Source organism: Somniosus microcephalus, chromosome 11 (genome assembly GCF_052327205.1).
Source record: "Somniosus microcephalus isolate GS21.2 chromosome 11, FLI_Smic_1.0, whole genome shotgun sequence".
NCBI classification, from domain to species: Eukaryota; Metazoa; Chordata; class Chondrichthyes; order Squaliformes; family Somniosidae; genus Somniosus; species Somniosus microcephalus.
Window position 1 is genome coordinate 56,484,761 of NC_140997.1, and position 21,489 is coordinate 56,506,249.

A 21,489-nucleotide genomic window follows, 5' to 3' on the forward strand; every position below is an offset into this window, starting at 1 on the left:
TAGTATATATAGATACAGTTTCTGTGTTTCCTTGCCGTTGTATTTAACTGGCACCCTTATTTTTCCTCTGGGGTAGACTTTTTGCCCCGTGTATGTCTTCAATACAATGGCCGTGTCCTTCAAGGGTATGTGTGAGAATAGCCACTCATAGTCTCGTCGATTCATGACAGTTACGCCTGATCCTGTGTCCAATTCCATCTTTACTTGGGACCCTGTTATCATGAGGGTGACCCAAATGGTTCAATGATCCTCCTTTGCGATCACGTTGTGTAACTTTAGACAACTTAGTCTCCTGCTTCCGGAGTCATTATCACTCTCCTGACCTTCTGAACTACCGTCTGTCATTTTTTTTACTTTCTTGTACTTTTCCTTAGTAGTTCTTTTAGTGTTGGTTTTCTTTCCCGACCTGCAGACTCTTGCTCTGTGTCCCATTTTCCCACATTGCCTGCATACTTTGTCCTTAAACCAGCAGTCCTTCTGATCATGGGTTGTTCTGCCGCAGCGATAGCACTTTTCTGCTCCATACGCCACTTCGTTAGCGCTGTATTCTTGTGGTTTCTGTTGTATTTCCGCAGCTCCCCGTGCTGCTGCTTCGTAGGATACTGCCACGCTGAAAGCCTGTTCTAGCGTCAGGTCCTTTTCTGAAAGCAGTCATTTCTGGGTTCCTTCACTCTGGAGCCCGCAGACAAACTTATCCCGTAAGGTGTCTGCCAGTCCTGCTCCGAACTGGCAGTGCTTCGATAACTTGCGTAGTTCCGTAAGATAGTCAGCATTGCTCTCATCTTTGTGCTGGTTTCTTTTATGGAACTTGAATCTTTCTGCTATCAGCAGCGGTGTAGGGTTTAGGTGTTCCTGTAAGATATTAACAATCTCTTCAAAACTTTTCTCCATTGGTTTAGCTGGGGTAATTAAATTCCGCAATAGGCCGTACGTTCTCGCGCCCATCAAATTTAATAATACCGCCGCCGCCTTTCCATCAGCCACCTCATTTGCCTTGCAGTACACTTCAATTCTTTCCACATACGTGGTCCAGTCTTCTACCTCGTTGTCGAAAGCAGTGATACTGCCACTCTTCGGCATCTTGGGTGGTTTAAAATGGCGCCTCCTGCGATTTTCCTTCTTCCCCTTGCTGCCACGCTGCTCCTAGCGTTCTACAGGGTAATGGCGGCGACCCGCGGCTTCGGCGCGTCTCACTTTTCCTTCCCCTCGTTTTATTTTCTCTACGCTGCCCGGTTCTTGAGCACCGACTGCGCCCTGTGCGCTCCACCCTCTCTCTCTCTTTTCCTTCCGACGACGCTGCACGGCCCCTTTGTAGAGCCGCTCGATCGAGCTCGAGCCCGCCACAGTCCGGAAGGGTCAGCGCACTACCTGCTACCAGCATGATTTGCTGGAACACCTTGACTGGGGAGCCAAGCCCAGCTGTCCACAGCCTCCCCTGCAATTCTCCGAACTCCGATCGACGCCTGTTGCTCTGACTTCGACCTCCAAGAAGCTTCTTTTCCGGGAAAGATCCCCGTGAAGTGATGCAGTACTGCAGGTGAGTTTGAACCTGCTCGTCGCCAGTGTAGTGTCCGCGTATCAATAATACACGGACTGCAGGAGAACAATAATAACAGGTATTTACTGAATAGAGGGTAAGCTTAAAAACTGAAAGTACAGAAGCCTGCTATGGCTTTATATACAGGTGTGGTCACTGCTGGTACTACAGTATAAAGTCAGTTCTCTCTTAAAGGTACATACACAACAGACATTGTCCCCTTCTTTAGCTTGAAAACCAAATATCATGGCCCTTGTTGGATATTGGAATTGCTCCAACTCATCTACTTTACATCCTTAGTTACTATTGAATAGATATTGCTGTATATGCAGCTGACTTGCACTTCCTAGCTTGGACACCTCCTGATCCGCATTCTGGCCAAATCAAAGTCTGTTCATTGGATCCTTTATGGAGCAATGTGCTCCCATGCCTGACAACAGCAGAACAGCTGATTGATGTGAGGGGAGACCCAAATTGATCATGGCCTGGAAAACTTTGATAAAATAGGCATTTCATCTCCTTGATTGGAGACTTTAAACCGAGGCTCCACCTGCCCATCTCAGGTGAACTTTAAAGATCCCATGGTACTATTCCTCAATAACACATAAAACAGATGATTTGCTCGTTATTTCTTTGCTATTTGTGGGACATTTCTGTGCACAAATTGGCTTCCAGGTTTCCCTACACTTCAAAAGTACTTAATTGGCTGTAAAGCGCTTTGGAACATCCTGAGGTTGTGAAAGGTGCTATATAAATGCAAGTTCTTTCTTCGTCTTTCTTAATTACAGTTGCGGACTTTTTTGTTGAGTCAACATACTTGTCTCTTATTTAACTTAGAAGAAAAAACTAATTTGAAAACATGTAATACACAGTCCATTTAGAATACAGCATCAGGCAAAAAATTTGTGGATGCTTCATCCTTGCATAACAATGGAGAGAATCTTGGAATTGATTGCATACAACATTTATCAGATTGCCAAATTATAATCAGATACAAAATGATATAATCAGACACGGAAATCAAGTGTCAGAGCTGGAGTTTACTCTGTATCTCTGAATGATGTACACTGAAGCTGATTTACTATACCCTACACCAGCAATGTGTTGTAACTAAGAATAATTCCAATGAAAAAGAGAGAATTATCAAAGTAAAAACATTCTAAACTCTCAACAAATGTAATTAGCACTCCTACTGCCATCAGCTGCATTGAAACCAAACCACTAAGGAATATAGTGAACCATTAAGTACAACTTTTTAACTTCTTTACCTAATTAATTTTAATATACTGCACTGCATACATGAAGACTTGCACATTATTTTTATTTTTAATCTCTCTCGCTTGTTGCACTGACCATAATTTGTGATAAAGTCATGAAGCTCTATAGCACATGATTTATATTATGCATAATTAAGATATGAGTGCTGTGCAAACTGTAGCCAAACTTCCAGATGAAAAATATATATAATAGAGCAGTTATGCACATTTCATGTTGCTGCAGTTTGATTTTGGCTTCACAGAGACACAAAGTGTGCAGTGTAACTACAGCCAAACCAGCACCACATCAGATTTCAGATTAAAATATAATAGCAGCTTGAGGAAGCCATCTCGCACCACTTCAGTTTCATACTTGCTGCATTATGACTACAACATGCAAAACAGTTTTTTTTAATTTATAGTTTCCAAGTATTGGCTGGATTGCCTTTAGATTTCTAATGTTATAAAAAAGGAGGTCCAGAATAATACACTAATTTACTGGCATTCAGTTGCTGGCTTGCAGAGTTTTACACTTTTAAGGTTGTTCTCACCTCACCAGAGAAGTGCTAATAGCCTTTGGTAGTGCCAGCTGACACTGCTCTCAAATGGTGCCTGCAGCATGAATAAATATTTTCTTGGAATTGTAGTATCCAATTATTTCTTAAATGATTCCAGGTTTTTTGTCTCTGCTGATGTATCTGGAAGTCTATTCCACAGGTTCGGAAGTAGGAGATAGAGTAGGGATAAAGGGTTCGTTCTCTAATTGGCAGAATGTGGAAAATGGTGCTCCCCAGGGATCTGTACTGGGGCCTTAGCTTTTCACCATATATATTAATGACTTGGATGAAGGAATAGTTTGGTTTGCAGATGACATTAAGTTAGGAGGCACAGTAAATTGTATGGATGGGAGCAGAAAGTTACAAAGTGAGATAGACAGACTAAGTGAGCAGATGGAGTTCTCTGTGGGGAAAGTGTGAGGTCATTCACTTTGGATCTGAGAAAGACAAATTGGAATATTTTCTTAATGGCGAGAGGCTAGGAGGAACTGTGGAGAAGCAAAAGGATTTAGGTGTCCATGTACACACATCACTAAAAGCTAGTGCATAGGTACAAAAAATAATCAATAGGGCCAATGGAATGTTGGCCTTTATCTCAAGGGGATTGGAATTGAAAAGTGAGGAAGTGATGTTCAGTTGTACAGAGCCTTGGTCAGACTCCATCTGGAGTACTGCATTCGGTTTCTGGCACTGAACCTTAGGAACGATATATTGGCCTTGGAAGGGGTACAGTGTCGATTCACCAGAATGATACCAGTGCTTAAAGAGTTAAATTATGAAGACAGGTTGCATAAACTTGGCTTGCATTCCCTTGAATTTATAAAGTTGAGGGGTGATCTAATTGAGGTGTTTAAAATGATAAAGGGATTCAATAGGGTAGGTACAGAGAAACTATTTTCTCTGGTGCGGGAATCAAGAACAAAAGGGTGCAATCATAAAATTAGAGCCAAGACATCTAGGCGTGAAATCAGGAAGCACTTCTTCACACAAAGTGTAGTGCAAATTTGGAACTCGCTCCCCTGGAAGGCTGTGAATGCTGGGTCAATTGAAAATTTCAAAACTGAGATTGATAAATTTTTGTTAGGCAAGGGTATTAAGGGTTATGGAACCAAGGCAGGTAGAAGGAGTTAAGATACAGATCAGCCATGATTTAATTGAATGGTGGAACAAGATCGAGGGGCTGAATGGCCTACTCCTGTTCCTATGATTACTCTGTGTGAAGAAGAATTTCCTGATATCTGTCCTAAAATTAGGACTAAAATTACTGTTTACTAGTTTGAACCTGTGTCCATTGGTTCCTACTCCCGCAGTTTAATTTAAAGTAATATTCTGGGTTAACTTTTTCTATACCCTTAACAATCTTATATATCTCTGAGATCACCTCTAGACGCTTTTTTTCCAGGTTGAAAAGCCCAAGTTTCTCCAGTCTTTCCTTATAACTCAGAGCTCTGACTCTAGGGGATCAGCCTGGTGGGTCCTACCTGCATTGTCTACAATGCTTGAATGTCCCTCTTCTTATCTTCTCTATTTAGGATAGTTAAATATATTTGGGTATATGTGGTTCAATTGTGAAATCATAATATCAATTTTATTTTTCACATTACATTGTGTATTTTCTTCAAAACTTCTTTTAAGTTTATAAACTTGCACTAATGTCATATGTCACAAATTTTATGCATAGTATAACCACATCGTTTTATTTTAATTAAAAAAGAGAACTGTGCTCCTAATTTATTGGCTGCATTGCCCATGCCAGTAGAGTGTGTAGATGTGTACTGTATTTTTTTTGGATACCTGGGGCTTTGACTGACTGATCCAAGCTCTTTAAGACAAGGACAAGAACATTAAAGTATCAGCCAGTAGCTCAGTTGGTAGCACTCTTGCCTCTGAGTCAGAAGGTGGTGGGTTCAAGTCCCACTCCAGAGACTTGAGCACAAAAATCTAGGCTGAGGTGCAGAGGTTTTTTTGGATGAGACCTTAATCCGAGGGCCCGTCTGCTCTCATATGGACGTAAAAGATCCCATGGCACTATTTCGAAGAAGAGCAGGGAAGTTATCCCGGTGTCCTGGCCAATATTTAACTCTCAATCAACATCACTAACATGAGATGATCTGGTCATTATCACATTGCTGTTTGTCCTTTTTTTTAACATTCAAGTACAACAGTACTTATACAACTCATCAATTACATAGTAAATCCATTACATTCATTGACCACAATAAAAAGGATAAAGCCTCAAAAAACAGCTTTATGGTCAACAATATAAATACAATAATAAATGTTTACAGGTGAATCAATAATGTTTACAGTACAAACTGTCACTATTTAATAAACCAACAAAAGAAAGAACCCCTATACGCCAGTCCTACTGGCATCGTTCAATCATTCAGTCATTCATTCCTCCGTTCTTCGTTCGTTCGCTCAAGCTAAATTCTATACATTGCTGTTTGTGGGGAGCTTGCTCTGTGCAAATTGGCTGCTGCATTTCCTACATTACAACAGTGACCACACTTCAAAAAGTACTTAATTGGCTGTAAAGCTCTTTGGGGCGTCCGGTGGTGGTGAAAGACGCTATATATAAAGATTTCTTTTTTCCTCAGTAGCCTAGCAACAGGAACGCGGTAGCACATAGCAACAGTGTGCCCGGATGTTATACAAGGAGCCGCCATTCCGCGCGGCGCTGATGCCGATACAGGTGTAGCCTGGGGGACATACCCATAACTTTACGAAGCACACAAACGTGTTTTTAAATCAGAAAGTTAATTCAGTTACAGAAAACTTACTAAACGATCCAGTTCGACCTGGTAATCTGACAATGAAATTTTGGCGTTTAGAAAGTTCAATGAAAGAGACAATTGGAAAAAGCGTCCCAACATTAATGAAGGTCACAGAGTGTGGGGGCATGGCCGTCAGCAAGACGCAAAGTTACAGCTTTCTGTGACGAAACAAAACGGCGACTGTTCCTCAGAAGCTCAGTATTAATGACCCAATATGTTGAAGACTTTTTTCAGGGACTGAGGGAAGTTTTGATCTAAGAAATTGCTTCTGCAATTGCTGCTACCAAAGATGGAAGATGAGGAGGTACGAACCAGAACCGTTTGTGCGCGAGTTCCTTCGCCTCCTGTGTATCTCATGTTAAATGTTTCTTCTGTTCAACATGTTTTATTTTTGAATGAGTGAAATATAACTGCGCTTTCTAATAGCGAAATAGAAATCTAATAAGAGCTACTTAAATTGTCAATCTTAAAACTTAACTAATGCACAAGGCGCAATTTATTGCATAACGCGCCTCAATTGTATAATATATAATTATAAACAAATTCATAAATTCAAAACAGCATTGAAAAGGTTTTCCTAAACGGGAAAACAGAAAACAAAATGCGAATGGAATTTACTGGCTAATAATAGGGTTTTTCCTGTAAAATATGCTCACATTTCTAAATCAGAATTTGTTTGCTAGTCATATTTTGTTACTGTTTCTGTATTTTAATACAATGTCGGGTAACGTACTTAGAATTTCGATGTATCTATACTGGTAATTATACAGGAAATTAGTAACACACAAGTAATAACAACAGAAAATGCTGGAAAAACTCAGCAAGTCAGGCAACATCCGTGGAGAGAAATTTGAGTTGACGTTTCGGGTTTGACCCTTCTTCAAAACTGGAGAGAAAAGGAACTAGATCGAAGGCAGGGCTGCGATCGGACAAAAGAATAAAAGAACCAAAAGAAGTAAAAGAGATTAGAAGCTAGACGAGATGGTAATAGGCTGTGATTAGGTGTAAAGTGTACTGGCAGGGCAAAAGATAGCTGCCAGGTGTGAGAGAGAAACAAAAGGAAGGGGGGGGGGGGGAAAGGAAAGGAGTGGAAAAATATAAGTGAAAATGAAATAGGGGCCGAGGTTATGATCTGAAATTGTTGAACTCGATATTGAGACCGGAAGGCTGCAGAGTGCCTAATCGGAAGATGAGGTGCTGTTCCTCGAGTTTACGTTGAGCTTCCGTGGAACAGTACAAGAGGCCAAGGACGGTGAGGTCCGAGTGGGAATGGAGCGGTGAATTGAAATGACAGGCGACCGGAAGCTCGGGGTCACCCTTACGGACTGAACGGAGGTGTTCCGCAAAGCGGTCACCCAATCTGCGTTTGGTCTCCCCAATGTAGAGGAGACCGCATCGTGAGCAGCGAATACAGTATACTAGATTGCGAGAAGTACAAGTAAATCGCTGTTTCACCTGGAAGGGGTGTTTGGGGCCCTGGACAGTGGGGAGGGGGGAGGTATAGGGGCAGGTGTTACATCTCCTCCGCTTGCACGGGAAGGTGCCAGGCGAAGGGGAAGGGCTGTTTGGGGTGATAGAGGAGTGGACTAGGGTGTCTCGGAGAGAGCGGTCCCTGCGGAATGCTGAAAGGGGAGGGGAGGGGAAGATACGTTTGGTGGTGGGATCACTTTGGAGGTAGCGGAAATGCTGGAGGATGATCTGTTGAACACACAAGTTGCCTGGCACCAGTGCGCCAAGGTGGCCAAATAGGTCAATGTGAGAATCATTGTACCTAGCATCTGGCTGCAATGTTGAAAGAAGTGTGCAGGGCAGCAAAGGGAAGACTCACAACTCCCATCTCTCTTACTCTTAGCACTACATTACCTGTATTCCCAGCACTTGCAAGCCTTCCCTCCACTGCTTCCCATCACTTTCATGCAATCACAGCAACTCATTTCATTGAACCTCCTTCTGCTGCTACTGGCACACTCTGCACTGTCATCACAATTACTTCCCGACACCTTTCACGCATCATTAACACACACAAACTTTCATCAGGCACACTTCTTACAAGAGAAGCTGACTCCCAATATAAGGGAGTCACCATCCACCCACCTGCTGTCCCCATTAGCAGAGGTGGCCATGGAAATTGTAGGCAGGGGGCATGTTAGAAACATTGTGACTGGCATCTCCTTAAAGCAATGGATAGGGGACTTGCTAAATTTTTTGCTATGTTTTAAATATAGTGGCTCCAATGTTGCCATAGAGTCATAATGGCACAGAAGGAGGCCATTCGGCCCATTGAGTCCGTGCCAGCTCTCTCTAGAGCAATCAGTCAGTCCCATTCCCCTGCTCTATCCCCGTAGCCCTGCAAGTTTATTTCCCTCAAGTGCCTATCCAGTCTCCCCTTGAAAACATTGAGTGTCTCCGCTTCCACCACTTCCGTTGGCAGCGAATTCCAGGTCATCACCACCCGCTGTGTAAAAAGGTTTTCCTCACATCTCCCTGTATCTCTTGCCCAAAACCTTAAATCTGTGTCCCCTAGTCCTTGTACCATCAACTAGTGGGAACAGCCTTTGCCCGTCTAGCCTATCCAAACCTGTCATAATCTTGTACACCTCTATCAAATCACCCCTCAACCTCCTTTGCTCTAATGAAAACAAATCCAGCTTCTCCAACCTGTCCTTGTAGCTAAGATCCCCCATCCCCAGAACCATAAGATCCCCCATCCCCAGAACCATTCTGGTAAATCTCCTCAGCACCTTCTCAAGGGCCTTCATATCCTTCCTAAAGTGTGGTGACCAGAGCTGGATGCAATACTCCAGTTGTGGCCTAACCAGCGCTTTATAAAGGTTCAGCATAACTTCTCTACTTTTGTACTCAATACCTCTATTTATGAAGCCCAAGATCCCATATGCTTTGCTAACCACTCTCTCAATATGTCCTGCCACCTTCAGGGACCTATGCACATTAACCCCCAGGTCCCCCTGTCCCTGCACACTCTTTGAAACTGTGCCATTAAGTGTATATTGCCTCTCTCCCTTCTGCCAAAATGCATCGCCTCACACTTCTCTGTATTAAATTCCATCTGCCACTTGTCTGCCCATACTGCTAGCTTTTCTATGTCCTGTTGCAGTCAATTGGTGATATAAAATATGTTTGTTTTGGTTTTAATAAGAAATAAGATGAATCTGAAAACTGCATGCAGGCATTTATGCTGTAGCAGGTACAACACTTTGACATGACATCCAGTACGGCGATACTATAGTTAACATTTGGGGCACACTGTCCCTTTGTGTACTAGGAAATGAGCCCTCTGAAAATTCAAATACAGCAACGTGGCCTCTTTAAGTGTATACCTGTTAAACATTTATTGCTTCCAAGACTATAATACATCTCCATTTCATTTCTTTGCCAGACAGTTTTATTATTTAGAGAAACTGATATCTGGGACTGATAACGTAGCAATGTGGTTTCAAATAACAAACTTGAGAGTGAAGCTGAAGTAATTTATGATAGTCATTTGAATTGGGAAATAAGATTACAATCTTGGAAATCTTTCCCACTTATCAGTTATTTAAATATTTTCTTTCATGGAGTTTTCTGATTGATGATGTCATGGTGGACACCAACTATCAGGATTTTTAAAATTCGTTTCTGGGATGTGGGCGTCGCTGGCAAGGCCAGCATTTCTTGCCCATCCCTAATTGCCCTTGAGAAATTGGTGGTGCGCCGCATTTTTGAACTGCTGCAGTCTGTGTGGTGAAGGTACTTCCACAGTGCTGTTAGGGAGGGAGTTCCAGGATTTTGACCCAGCGACAATGAAAGCATTTCCAAGTCAGGATGGTGTGTAACTTGGAGGGGAAACTGGAGGTGATGGTGTTCCCATGTGCCTGCTGCCCTTGTCCTTCTAGGTGGTAGAGGTTACGGGTTTGGGAGGTGCTGCCGAAGTAGCCTTGGCGAGTTGCTGCAGTGCATCTTGTAGATGGTAAATATTGCAGCCATAGTGCGCCGGTGGTGGAGGATGGGATGCCAATCAAGCGGGCTGCTTTGTCCTGGATGGTGTTGAGCTTCTTGAGTGTTGTTGGAGTTGCACTCATCCAGGCAAGTGGAGAGTATACCATCACACTCCTGACTTGTGCCTTGTAGGTGATGGAAAGACTTTGGGGAGTCAGGAGATGAGACACTCGCTGCAGAATAGCCAGTCTCTGACCTGCTCTTGTTTCCACAGTATATATGTGGTTGGTCCAGTTAAGTTTCTGGTCAATGGTGACCCCCCAGGATGCTGATGGTGGGGGATTTGGTGATGGTAATGTTGTTGAATGTCAAGGGGCAGTGGTTAGACTCTATCTTGTTGGAGATAGTCATTGCCTGGCACTGATGGATAGATGCCAGTGTTGTAGCTGTACTGGAACAGCTTGGCTGGAGGCGCAGCTAGTTCTGGAGCACAAGTCTTCAGGACTGCAGCCGGGATGTTGTCAGGGTCAATAGCCTTTGCTGTATCCAATGCGCTCAGCCGTTTCTTGATATCACGTGGAATCAATTGAATTGGCTGAAGACTGGCATCTGTGATGTTGGGAACCTCAGAAAGAGGCCACGATGGATCATTCACTCGGCACTTGGCTGAAGATGGTTGCTGTAATGTATATATACCTTAAGGAGAGAACTACTTTTTACAGCTCCTGTATACTGTAGTACTGGCAGTGACCACACCTGTATATAAACCCTGAGTAGTGATCTGTACAGTTAGTTCTAGAGTAACCCTCATTCAGTAAACACCTGTTGAATCGTTCCCCTGCAGTCTGTTGTCTGATTATTGAAGGACACAACATTAAGATACACGGACCTAACATTGGCGACGAGGCAGATTCGAACCTACCTGCAACTCTGCATCACCTCCCAGGGATTCGCTCCTGGAGAACAGTGGAAGAAGGCCAAGTCTAGAAGCATGGGCGTCAACCACGGGCAACCGCCCAGTCATCCAGCGGAGATTTGAGCATCGCAGGGGAGGCTGTCGAGAGCCAGGCTTGGCTTTCCAGTCACGGTGGTCCAGCGAAACGGGCTGGCAACAGGTACTGCGCAGACCCTTCCTGGACAGCAGCGGGCTAGAGCCCGACCGAGCGGCATAGAAAAAGGCCGAGCAGCGTCGACGGGGGAGAGAGAGAGGGCAGAGCGCACAGGGCGCAGCCGGTGTTCAGGACCGAGTGGCGTCAACGGGGGAGAGAGGCGTGCAGGAAAATGCGAGGCGCTGCCATTGCCACAAGGATCGCAGAGAGCAGCGTTGGCAGCAGCGCAGGAGCAGCGCGCGAAACCCACAGGGCGTCGCCATTTGCCACGAGGACCGAGAGCGGCGTTGGCAGCAGCGCGGGAGACGCCATTTTAAGCCGCAGCGGGGAAGAAAGGAAAGCGCGGGAGATGCCATTTTAAGCCAGTCTAACCACACCCAAAAATGCCGAAGAGTGGCAGTATCACAGCGTTCGACAATGAAGTCGAAGATTGGACGACATATGTCGAATGCATAGAAGTATACTGCAAGGCGAATGAAGTGCCAGATGACAAGAAAGCGCTGGTATTGTTGAATTCAATGGGTGCAAAAACGTATGGCTTACTACAAAACCTAGTAACCCCAGAGAAGCCAGTAGAAAAGGATTTTGAAAACATAGTGTCAATCCTACAGGACCACTTAAACCCCACACCGCTGCTGATAGCAGAAAGATTTAAGTTTCACAAAAGGACCCAGCATAAAGATGAAAGTAATGCTGAGTATTTAACGGAACTGCGCAAGCTATCGAAACACTGCCAGTTTGGAATGGGACTAGCAGATACCTTAAGGGGCAAGTTTGTGTGTGGGCTTCAAAGTGAAGGAACCCAGCAACGGCTTCTATCAGAAAAGGATCTTACGCTGGACAAGGCTTTCAGCATTGCAGTATCACACGAAGCAGCAGCACGGGGCGCTGCAGAGATACAATGGAGACCGCAAGAATACGGCACAAATGAAATGTCATATGGAACAGTGAAGTGCTATTGCTGCGGCAGAACAACACACGACCATAATGATTGCTGGTTCAAGGACAAAGTGTGCAGACAGTGTGGAAAAGTAGGACACATAGCAAGAGCCTGCAGGTCGGGAAAGAAAACCAGCAGCAAGAAATCTCCACAGGAGAAGTACAAGAAGGTACATAAGGTGACGGAGAGTAGTTCAGACGAACAGAAGAGTGATACAGACTCCGGAAGCAAGGAGCTGGGTTGTCTGAAACTACACACTGTGATCAAAACGGAGGATCACCAAACTATCTGGGTCACGCTCAAGATAGCAGGAGTCCAAGTGAAAATGGAATTGGACACAGGATCAGCCCTAACAGTCATAAACCGAAGGGACTACAAGCGGTTATTCTCACATATACCCTTGAGAGATACAGAGATTGTCTTGAAGACGTACACGGGGCAATAAGTCTACCCCAAAGGAAAAATAAGGGTGAACGTTACATATAACGGCAAGGAAACACCAAAAATGGACCTATATGTATTGCCAGATGGAGGACCACCACTACTAGGACACGAATGGATCCGGAAGATACAGCTAGATTGGCATTCCATACAAGCACTGACTGTAGATGCCAAAAAGGATGACGACGTCACACCTGGACGACTGTCAAAAATGCTAACTGACGCACAAGAAGTGTTCCAGCAGGGACTCGGAACACTAAAAGGCATAACAGTGACGATCAAAATAGAGGAAAATGCAAGCCCAAAGTTTTTTAAGGCCAGACCGGTGCCTTATGCGATCCGCCCAGCCGTCGAAGCAGAGCTGGAAGGTTTGGAACGTTCAGGAGTACTGTCCAAAGTGGACTGGAGCGAGTGGGCTACACCCATCGTTCCTGTAATGAAGAGGTCGTTGAGTAATACGCCTGGGGAACCAAAGAAGGTTCGCATCTGTGGGGACTTTAAGATGACAGTGAACCCAGTCCTTCAGACTGTACAATATCCGCTTCCGCGGATTGAAGATATTTTCGCCTCGCTATCTGGAGGGAAACGCTTCACTAAGATTGATCTGGCCCAGGCGTACCTGCAAATGGAGGTAGAAGAAGCCCCGAAACAGTACCTCACGATCAACACTCATAAAGGTCTCTACCAATACAACCGGCTGGTGTTCGGGGTGGCATCAGCTCCGGCTATTTGGCAAAGGGCAATGGAACAAGTCCTGCAAGGGATTCCAGGGACCCAGTGTTATTTGGACGACATCCTGGTCATGGGCGAAAATGACAGTGATCACCTCGCCAACCTGGAGCAGGTGCTCACTAGATTGAAGGAATATGGGCTCCGAGCTAATCGCCACAAATGCGAGTTTTTCCAGAAGCAGATCTCGTATTGTGGCCACATTATTGATGAAGAGGGGTTACATAAGTCCCCTGAAAAGATTGAGGCAGTAGTCAAGGCTCCAGCACCAGAAAATGTGTCACAACTGAGGTCGTTCCTCGGGCTGGTGAACTACTACCATAAGTTCTTGTCGAATTTGTCTACTGTATTACACCCACTGAACACCCTACTGCAAACAGGGGTACCATGGAAGTGGAGTGACGAATGTAAACGAGCTTTCCAGAAGAGCAAAGCATTGATCACATCAAAAGAGGTGTTGGCTCATTTCAACCCAGCACTACCAATTCGGTTGGCGTGTGATGCATCACCCTATGGCATTGGAGCGGTGCTGTCGCACAAATTCCCGGATGGCTCGGAGAGGCCAGTAGCCTTTGCGTCTCGGTCACCAACCTCAGCCGAGCGTAACTACGTCCAGATTGACAGGGAGGCCCTCAGCCTAGTGTGGGGAGTGAAAAAGTTCAATCACTATCTGCACGGGCAGAAGTTCACCTTGCTGACTGACCACCAACTGCTTGTCTCCATCTTTAATCCAAAGAAGGGCGTTCCGGTGATGACTGCGCAACGGCTACAAAGATGGTCCCTTTTTCTAGGGGCGCACCAATATGAAATTGAGTATAAGGGCACGAAACAGCATGGAAACGCTGATGGGCTATCACGCCTGCCACTGCCTACTGCGGAGGAAGCACCAGCAGTGGATCCTGTCGAAATATTTCATTCGACTATAATTGAATGCTTGCCAGTAACTAACGCTGGTATAGAGAAGGAGACCCGAAATGACCCGACACTGCCTCGGGTATATGATTTGACGGTGAAGGGATGGCCAGCACATGGCGACTCACTGTTGCCAGCATTCTCATCCAGAAGAGAACAGCTGTCAGTATGCCAGGGGACCGTGATGTGTGGATTCCGAGTGGTAATTCCACCCAAGTTAAGGGAGAGAGTGCTCAATGAGCTTCACGAAGGTCATCTGGGAGGGGTGAAAATGAAAAGCCTTGCTTGGGCTTATGTGTGGTGGCCGGGGATCGATCAGCAAATCGAGGACCTGACAAAGAGCTGCTCAGGATGCCAGAAGGTCCAAAATGCACCACCACATGCCCCTCCACACCCATGGGAGTGGCCCTCATCTCCATGGCAATGGGTGCATATTGATTTTGCTGGTCCATTCATGGACTCAATGTTTTTAATAGCCGTGGATGCGCACTCGAAATGGCCTGAGGTCATCAAAATGTCCTCCACCACCACGGAGAAAACTATTGCTGTCCTACAGACCATTTTTGCCAGGAACGGCTTGCCAGAGCAGATTTGCTCTGATAACGGACCACAGTTTGTGTCCGAAGAGTTTCGAAGATTTATGAAAAGGAATGGGGTAAGGCATTACACATCCGCCCCGTATCATCCAGCCACAAATGGATTGGCTGAGAGGTTCGTACAAACCTTTAAAAAAGCAGTAAAGGCCATGTGCGATGACGACATTCCACTGCAGCATAAGGTGGACAATTTCCTGTTAGCCTACAGAAATGCGACACATGCAGTCACCAACCAGGCCCCGGCCATGATGTTCTTTAACCGAAGGTTGAGATCTCGTCTGGATTTGCTCAGACCAAATATACGAAGAGATGTTGAGAGTAAGCAATTCCAGCACATCAATGAGAAGCCGACAAGGAGCTTCAATGTAGGGCAACCAGTCTTGGCCCGCGACTACCGAACAGAGAAATGGCAACCAGGAACGATATGCACACGGCAGGGGCCACTAATGTACACAGTGGATGTTGGGGAGAACATTGTGAGACGCCATGCTGACCAGATCCTAGAGTCACAGGAACGAGTCAACCCCATGTCTCGGCCATACGTACCTGGTGAGGAACCCGACGTACAGGTCACATCTACCTCAGAAACAATAGCATTGGAAGCTGATGAATCAACTGACGACAGGGTGCTAGAATCGCTTCCGCACCAAGAGCGAGACACTCGGGAAAGGCGTTATCCAGAAAGAATCAGTAAGCCTCCCCAGAGACTGAATATATGAATGGACTATTTTCATATAACATTGTATATTAAAAATGTTAATTGTTAAATGAGTATTATGGTACTGTTAATCTAAAAGGGGAGGAATTGTAATGTATGTAATGTGTATATATACCTTAAGGGAGAGAACTGCTTTTTACAGCTCCTGTATACTGCAGTACCGGCAGTGACCACACCTGTATATAACCCTGAGTAGTGATCTGTACAATTAGTTCTAGAGTAACCCTCATTCAGTAAACACCTGTTGAATCGTTCCCCTGCAGTCTGTTGTCTGATTATTGAAGGACACAACATTAAGATACACGGACATAACAGTTGCAAACACTTCAGCCTTGTCTTTTGCACTCGCGTGCTGGGCTCCGCCATCATTGAGGATGGGGATGTTCATGGAGCCTCTTCCTCCGTTAGTTATTCAATTGTCCACCACCATTCCTGACTGGATGTGGCAGGACTGCAGAGTTTTGATCTGACCCGTTGGTTGTGAGATTGCTTAGCTTTGTCTATAGCATGTTGTTTAGTATGCATGTAGTCCTGTGTTGCAGCTTCCCCAGGTTGGCACCTCATTTTTAGGTACACCTGGTGCTGCTCCTGGCATGCTCTTCTACACTCCTTATTGAACCAGGATTGGTCCCCTGGCTTGTTGGTCCCTTGAGCTAGAGTTATTTAAATGAACAAGCTGCTAAACTAGGTGGCAGATTACTGTATTACAAGTTCACTGTCCGTACCGCTGAAAGTGGGCTGTCCAGGAGAGCCTCCATTGCAGAATAATCAACTACCACCACAGCTTTTAAACCTTTTACTCACTGCACTCTGGGGACTTTAAACAAGTTGTTAAGTCTGTGTGTCCCAGTTATGCTTATTATAAATCACTGGACACAGACCACAAGAATAACTTTTAACAGGTCTTTACTATTCGGAGGTCAGGGCTGAACTGCCCAGCAAATCACTACACAACACTTATATACCGGTGTGGTCACCACCAGTATTACAGTATACAGCAGCCAAGAGAAAGTAGTACATCTCTTAAGGTAGTTCTCTTAAGGTGGAACAGGTTACATACACCACAATCCTCCCTTTTTAGCTTAACAGTTATATCCCCATTTAACATAACATAACATATATATATATATATATATATATACAACTTCATGCAAAACAGTTCAAAGATTCAGTCTCTGAGGAGGCCTCCTGATTCGAGTTGGATAACGCCTTTCAGGGGTCTCTGATTCTCGTTGCTGGGGTGACTCATCTAGTTGGTCTCTTATGGATTTGACATCATCATCAGGTACATTCACTTCTGAGGTAGATGCTTCAGGTTCACTAACTTCTTCCACAGTTGTCTCTGCCGTAACCATGGGTTCGACCCTTGTTCTCGATTCTACCAGTTGGTCAGCATGACGCCGTATTACATTTTCACCAATATCTACCGTGTACATCAGGGGTCCTTGTCTGGCCCGAATTGTTCCAGATTGCCATTTCTCGTTTTTATAGTCCCGGGCTAACACTGGTTGTCCTATTTCGAAACTCCGAGTGGTCTTGTTATTTATATGCTGGAACTGTTTGTTTTCAACTTCCCTCCGCACATTTGCTTTTAACAAGTCCAACCTGGACCGCAACCTCCTGTTATAGAACATCATGGCAGGACTTTGGTTTGTCATTGCATGAGTGGCGTTTCGATATGCCAGTAGGAATTTGTCCACCTTGTGTTGTAGTGGAATCTGATCTTCGCTCATGGCCTTTATTGCTTTTTTGAACGTTTGTACAAATCTCTCGGCCAACCCGTTTGTAGCCGGATGATATGGGGCAGAGGTATAATGTTTCACCCCATTCTTCTTCATGAATTTCTGGAATTCTTCTGACACGAACTGCGGTCCGTTGTCTGAACATATTTGTTCTGGCAATCCATTTCTTGCAAATATCATTCTTAGCACCGTGATCGTCTTTTCCGAGGTAGTGGTAGTCATCTTAATCACTTCTGGCCATTTAGAATGTGCGTCCACCACAATTAAAAACATGGAGTCCATGAATGGACCAGCAAAGTCAATATGTACACGTTGCCATGGGGTTGAAGGCCATTCCCATGGATGCAGCGGTGCAATCGGAGGTGCATTTTGCACTTTTTGGCACCCTGAGCAGCTTTTCGTCAGATCCTCTATCTGTTGGTCGACACCCGGCCACCACACATAAGCCCTAGCAAGGCTTTTCATCTTGACTCCCCCCAGATGACCTTCATGCAGTTCCTTTAGAACTCTCTCTCTTAACTTAGGAGGAATAATCACCCTTGTTCCATACATCAATGTTCCTTGACAGACGGACAGCTGTTCTCGTCTTGCTGAGAATGCCGGTAACAGTGGATCACCATGTGCTGGCCATCCCTTCACTGTCACTTCGTAGACCCTGGACAGTGTCGGGTCGTTCCTGGTTTCTCTTTCAATGCTTGCATTGGTGACTGGTAAACATTCGATGATGGTCGAGTGAAATAACTCAACAGGGTCAACCGTCAGTGCCTCCTCCTCTGTAGGTAGTGGCAGGCGCGACAGCCCATCAGCATTACCATGCTGCTTTGTACCTTTGAATTCGATCTGATATTGATGTGCCCCTAGGAAAAGGGACCAGCTCTGGAGTCTCTGTGCTGTCATCACCGAAACACCCTTCTTAGGGTTAAAAATGGATACCAACGGCTGGTGGTCTGTCAGAAGCGTAAACTTTTGGCCCTGCAGGTAATGATTAAACTTCTTTACTCCCCACACAAGGCTGAGAACCTCCCTATCTATCTGAGCATAGTTGCGCTCAGCGGAGATCAATGATCTGGATGCGAACGCAACTGGCCTCTCCAGGCCATTTGGCAACTTGTGTGAGAGTACTGCCCCAATACCATATGGAGAAGCATCACAAGCCAAACGAATAGGCAGCGTTGGGTTGAAGTGAGCCAACACTTCCTCTGAGGTGATCAATGCCTTGCTTTTGCGAAAGGCCCTCTTACAGTCCTCGCTCCACTTCCATGGTACTCCCTTCTGCAAAAGAGCGTTCAGCGGGTGCAGCACCGTGGATAAATTTGGCAGAAACTTATGGTAATAGTTAATCAACCCGAGGAACGACCTCAACTGGGATACACTATCCGGAGCGGGAGCCTTCACAACAGCTTCGATCTTGTCAGGAGACTTATGAAGCCCCCCCTGGTCAATGACATGACCACAGTACGAGATCCGCTTCTGAAAGAATTCACATTTCTGGCGATTAACTCGAAGTCCATATTCTTTCAATCTGGTGAGCACCAGTTCCAAATTTGCAAGGTCTTCCTCGTCATCATCTCCTGTAATCAGAATATCGTCCAGGTAACATTGTGTGCCTGGAATTCCCTGTAATACCTGCTCCATGGCCCTCTGCCAAATTGCTGGAGCCGATGCCACTCCAAAAAACAGTCTATTATACCGGTACAAGCCTCTATGCGTGTTGATCGTGAGATACTGGCGTGACTCTTCCTCAACTTCCATCTGTAAGTACGCCTGCGCCAGGTCTATCTTGGTGAAGTGTTTCCCGCCAGACAACGAAGCGAAGATATCCTCAATCCGCGGAAGCGGATACTGCACCATGTGAAGCACCGGATTAACAGTGATCTTGAAATCTCCACAGATGCGAACCTTCCCCGGTTCCCCCGGCTTGTTGCTCGATGAACGCTTCATGACGGGGACAATGGGCGTGGCCCACTCACTCCAGTCTACCTTAGACAGTACTCCTGAACGTTCTAGCCCTTCCAGCTCAGCTTCCACTGCAGGTCGTATCGCATAAGGTACCGGTCTGACTTTGAAAAATTTCGGGTTTGCATGTTCTTCAACCTTGATGTTTGCCGTAATTCCTCTCAGTGTTCCCAGTCCCTGTTGGAACACCTCTTTAGCATCGTCCAATATTCTGGACAATCGTTTAGGTTTGACATCTTTTTTTCCGGAATCTACCGTTAGTGCTTTTAAGGAATGCCAGTCCATATTTATTTTCCTAATCCACTCCCGTCCCAGTAGTGGTGGACCTCCCTCAGGTAGCACATATAAGTCCATTCCTCGGCTTTCTTTGCCCTTGTGGACCACCTTTACCTCTATCTTCCCGATGGGGTATACTCTTTGCCCCGTGTATGTTTTCAATACAATCTCCGTATCCCATAGGGGAATATGTGGGAATAACCTTTTGTAATCTTGCTTATTCATGACCGTCAATGCCGATCCAGTGTCCAATTCCATCTTCACTTGGACTCCTGCTATCTGAAGTGTGACCCAGATTGTTTGGAGGTCTGCTTCATTACCAACATTGTGTACTCTTAGACTACCCAGTTCATTACTGCTGGAGTCTGAATTTGACTTCTGTTCGTTCGAACTGTTCTCTGTCACCTTGTGTACCTTTCTGCACTTTTCCTGCAGTGACTTTTTGTTGCTGGTCTTCTTTCCTGACCGGCATACTTTAGCTATGTGACCAAGCCTGCCACATTTTCTGCATTCCTGATTTTTGAACCAGCACTGGTTCTGATCGTGCGTTGTCTTTCCACAACGATAACATTTTACTGTACCCAAGACCATTTGATTGGTGCTGAGTTCCGGTGACCGTAGCTGCATTTCCACAGTGCCTCTCGCTGCGGCTTCGTGCGATGCTGCAATAGTGACAGCTTTATCAAGCGTAAGATCATTCTCCTCAAGCAGTCGCTTTTGTGTTCCTTCTTTTAACGATCCACACACAAATTTATCTCTCAGCGCATCTGCTAGTCCTGTTCCAAACTGACAGTACTTTGATAGCTTACGCAGTTCAATTAAAAATTCAGCGTTGCTTTCGTCTTTCAGCTGCGTTCTTCTGTAAAATTTAAATCGTTCCGCTATCCTCAGCGGCGTGGGGTTTAAATGATTTTTCAGGACAGTAACAATATTCGCGAAAGTCTGATCCGCCGGTTTATCTGGTGACAGAAGGTGCTTCAATAGCCCGTATGTCTTCGCTCCCATTGAGCTTAATAAGGTTAGTGCTTTCTCATCATCTGGTATTTATTTGCTTTACAATAAACTTCCATGCGTTCTACATACGTGGTCCAATCTTCGATATCGCTATCAAAGGTGTTAATGTTCCCATGTTTAGGCATCCTTGCAAGTTTTTAAATTTTTCTTTTTCTCAAAATGGCGGCTTCCCGCGCTTGTCTTCTTCCCCCGCCGACTACAATGGCGGGTTCCCGCGTTTGCCTTCTTCCCCCGCTGGCTGCAATGACGATTGCCGTGCTGCTGCCGTTCTCGCCTCCCCAGCGGTTCTCAATTCCCCGACGCTGGTTTTACTCCCCCGCGGTTCCCGTGGGCATTCACGCTTCCCCTGCTGTTGCGCCTTTCAGCCCCGCATGCAGCCCGGTCCTTTACACCGGCTGCGTTTGAGTTCTCCGCGGCTCTCGTGCCTTAAGCTGCCCCAGTCGCTGCGCCTCTTGGCCTCGATTGCAGCCCGGCCCTTTTCACCGGCCGTGGTCAAGTTCTCTGCCCTTTTTCCTCCATTTTCCCTCCCCCACTCCACAGTCAACACGGCCGACTTTTTGCTCGTGTCGCTGATCGGCTTACCCACCACCGTGGTAGAAGGGATGATCACTGCCTGTCGCTGATGGAGGGCTTCGTGGTCAGAATTTTTCTTTTTAACCCGGGTTCTCGATGCCTCCCGTGCGATGGTGCTCAGCAGGATGATGAGGGCGGATGCCTCTTCTCGACGCCCGTTCTGAGGACGAAGCTGCCTTGGATGTAAAACTGCCGCAGGGTAAGATCGGACTCGTCGCCACTGTTAAGTCTGTGTGTCCCAGTTATGCTTATTATAAATCACTGGACACAGACCACAAGAATAACTTTAACAGGTCTTTACTATTCGGAGGTCAGGGCTGAACTGCCCAGCAAATCCCTACACAACACTTATATACCGGTGTGGTCACCACCGGTATTACAGTATACAGCAGCCAAGAGAAAGTAGTACATCTCTTAAGG

General features: G+C 45.6%; 1 protein-coding gene across 1 annotated transcript in view; it reads left to right on the top strand.

The window, feature by feature from the left end:
* Positions 1 to 5,948: 5,948 nt before the first annotated feature.
* Positions 5,949 to 21,489, top strand: part of dnah3 (dynein axonemal heavy chain 3) — a 336,640-nt gene continuing 321,099 nt past the window's right edge. Inside the window, exon 1 of the mRNA XM_086000753.1 lies at positions 5,949 to 6,431. Within this exon, the coding sequence (XP_085856879.1) occupies positions 6,417 to 6,431 (15 nt within the window). The 5' untranslated portion in view covers positions 5,949 to 6,416. The remainder of the gene's footprint in view (positions 6,432 to 21,489) is intronic.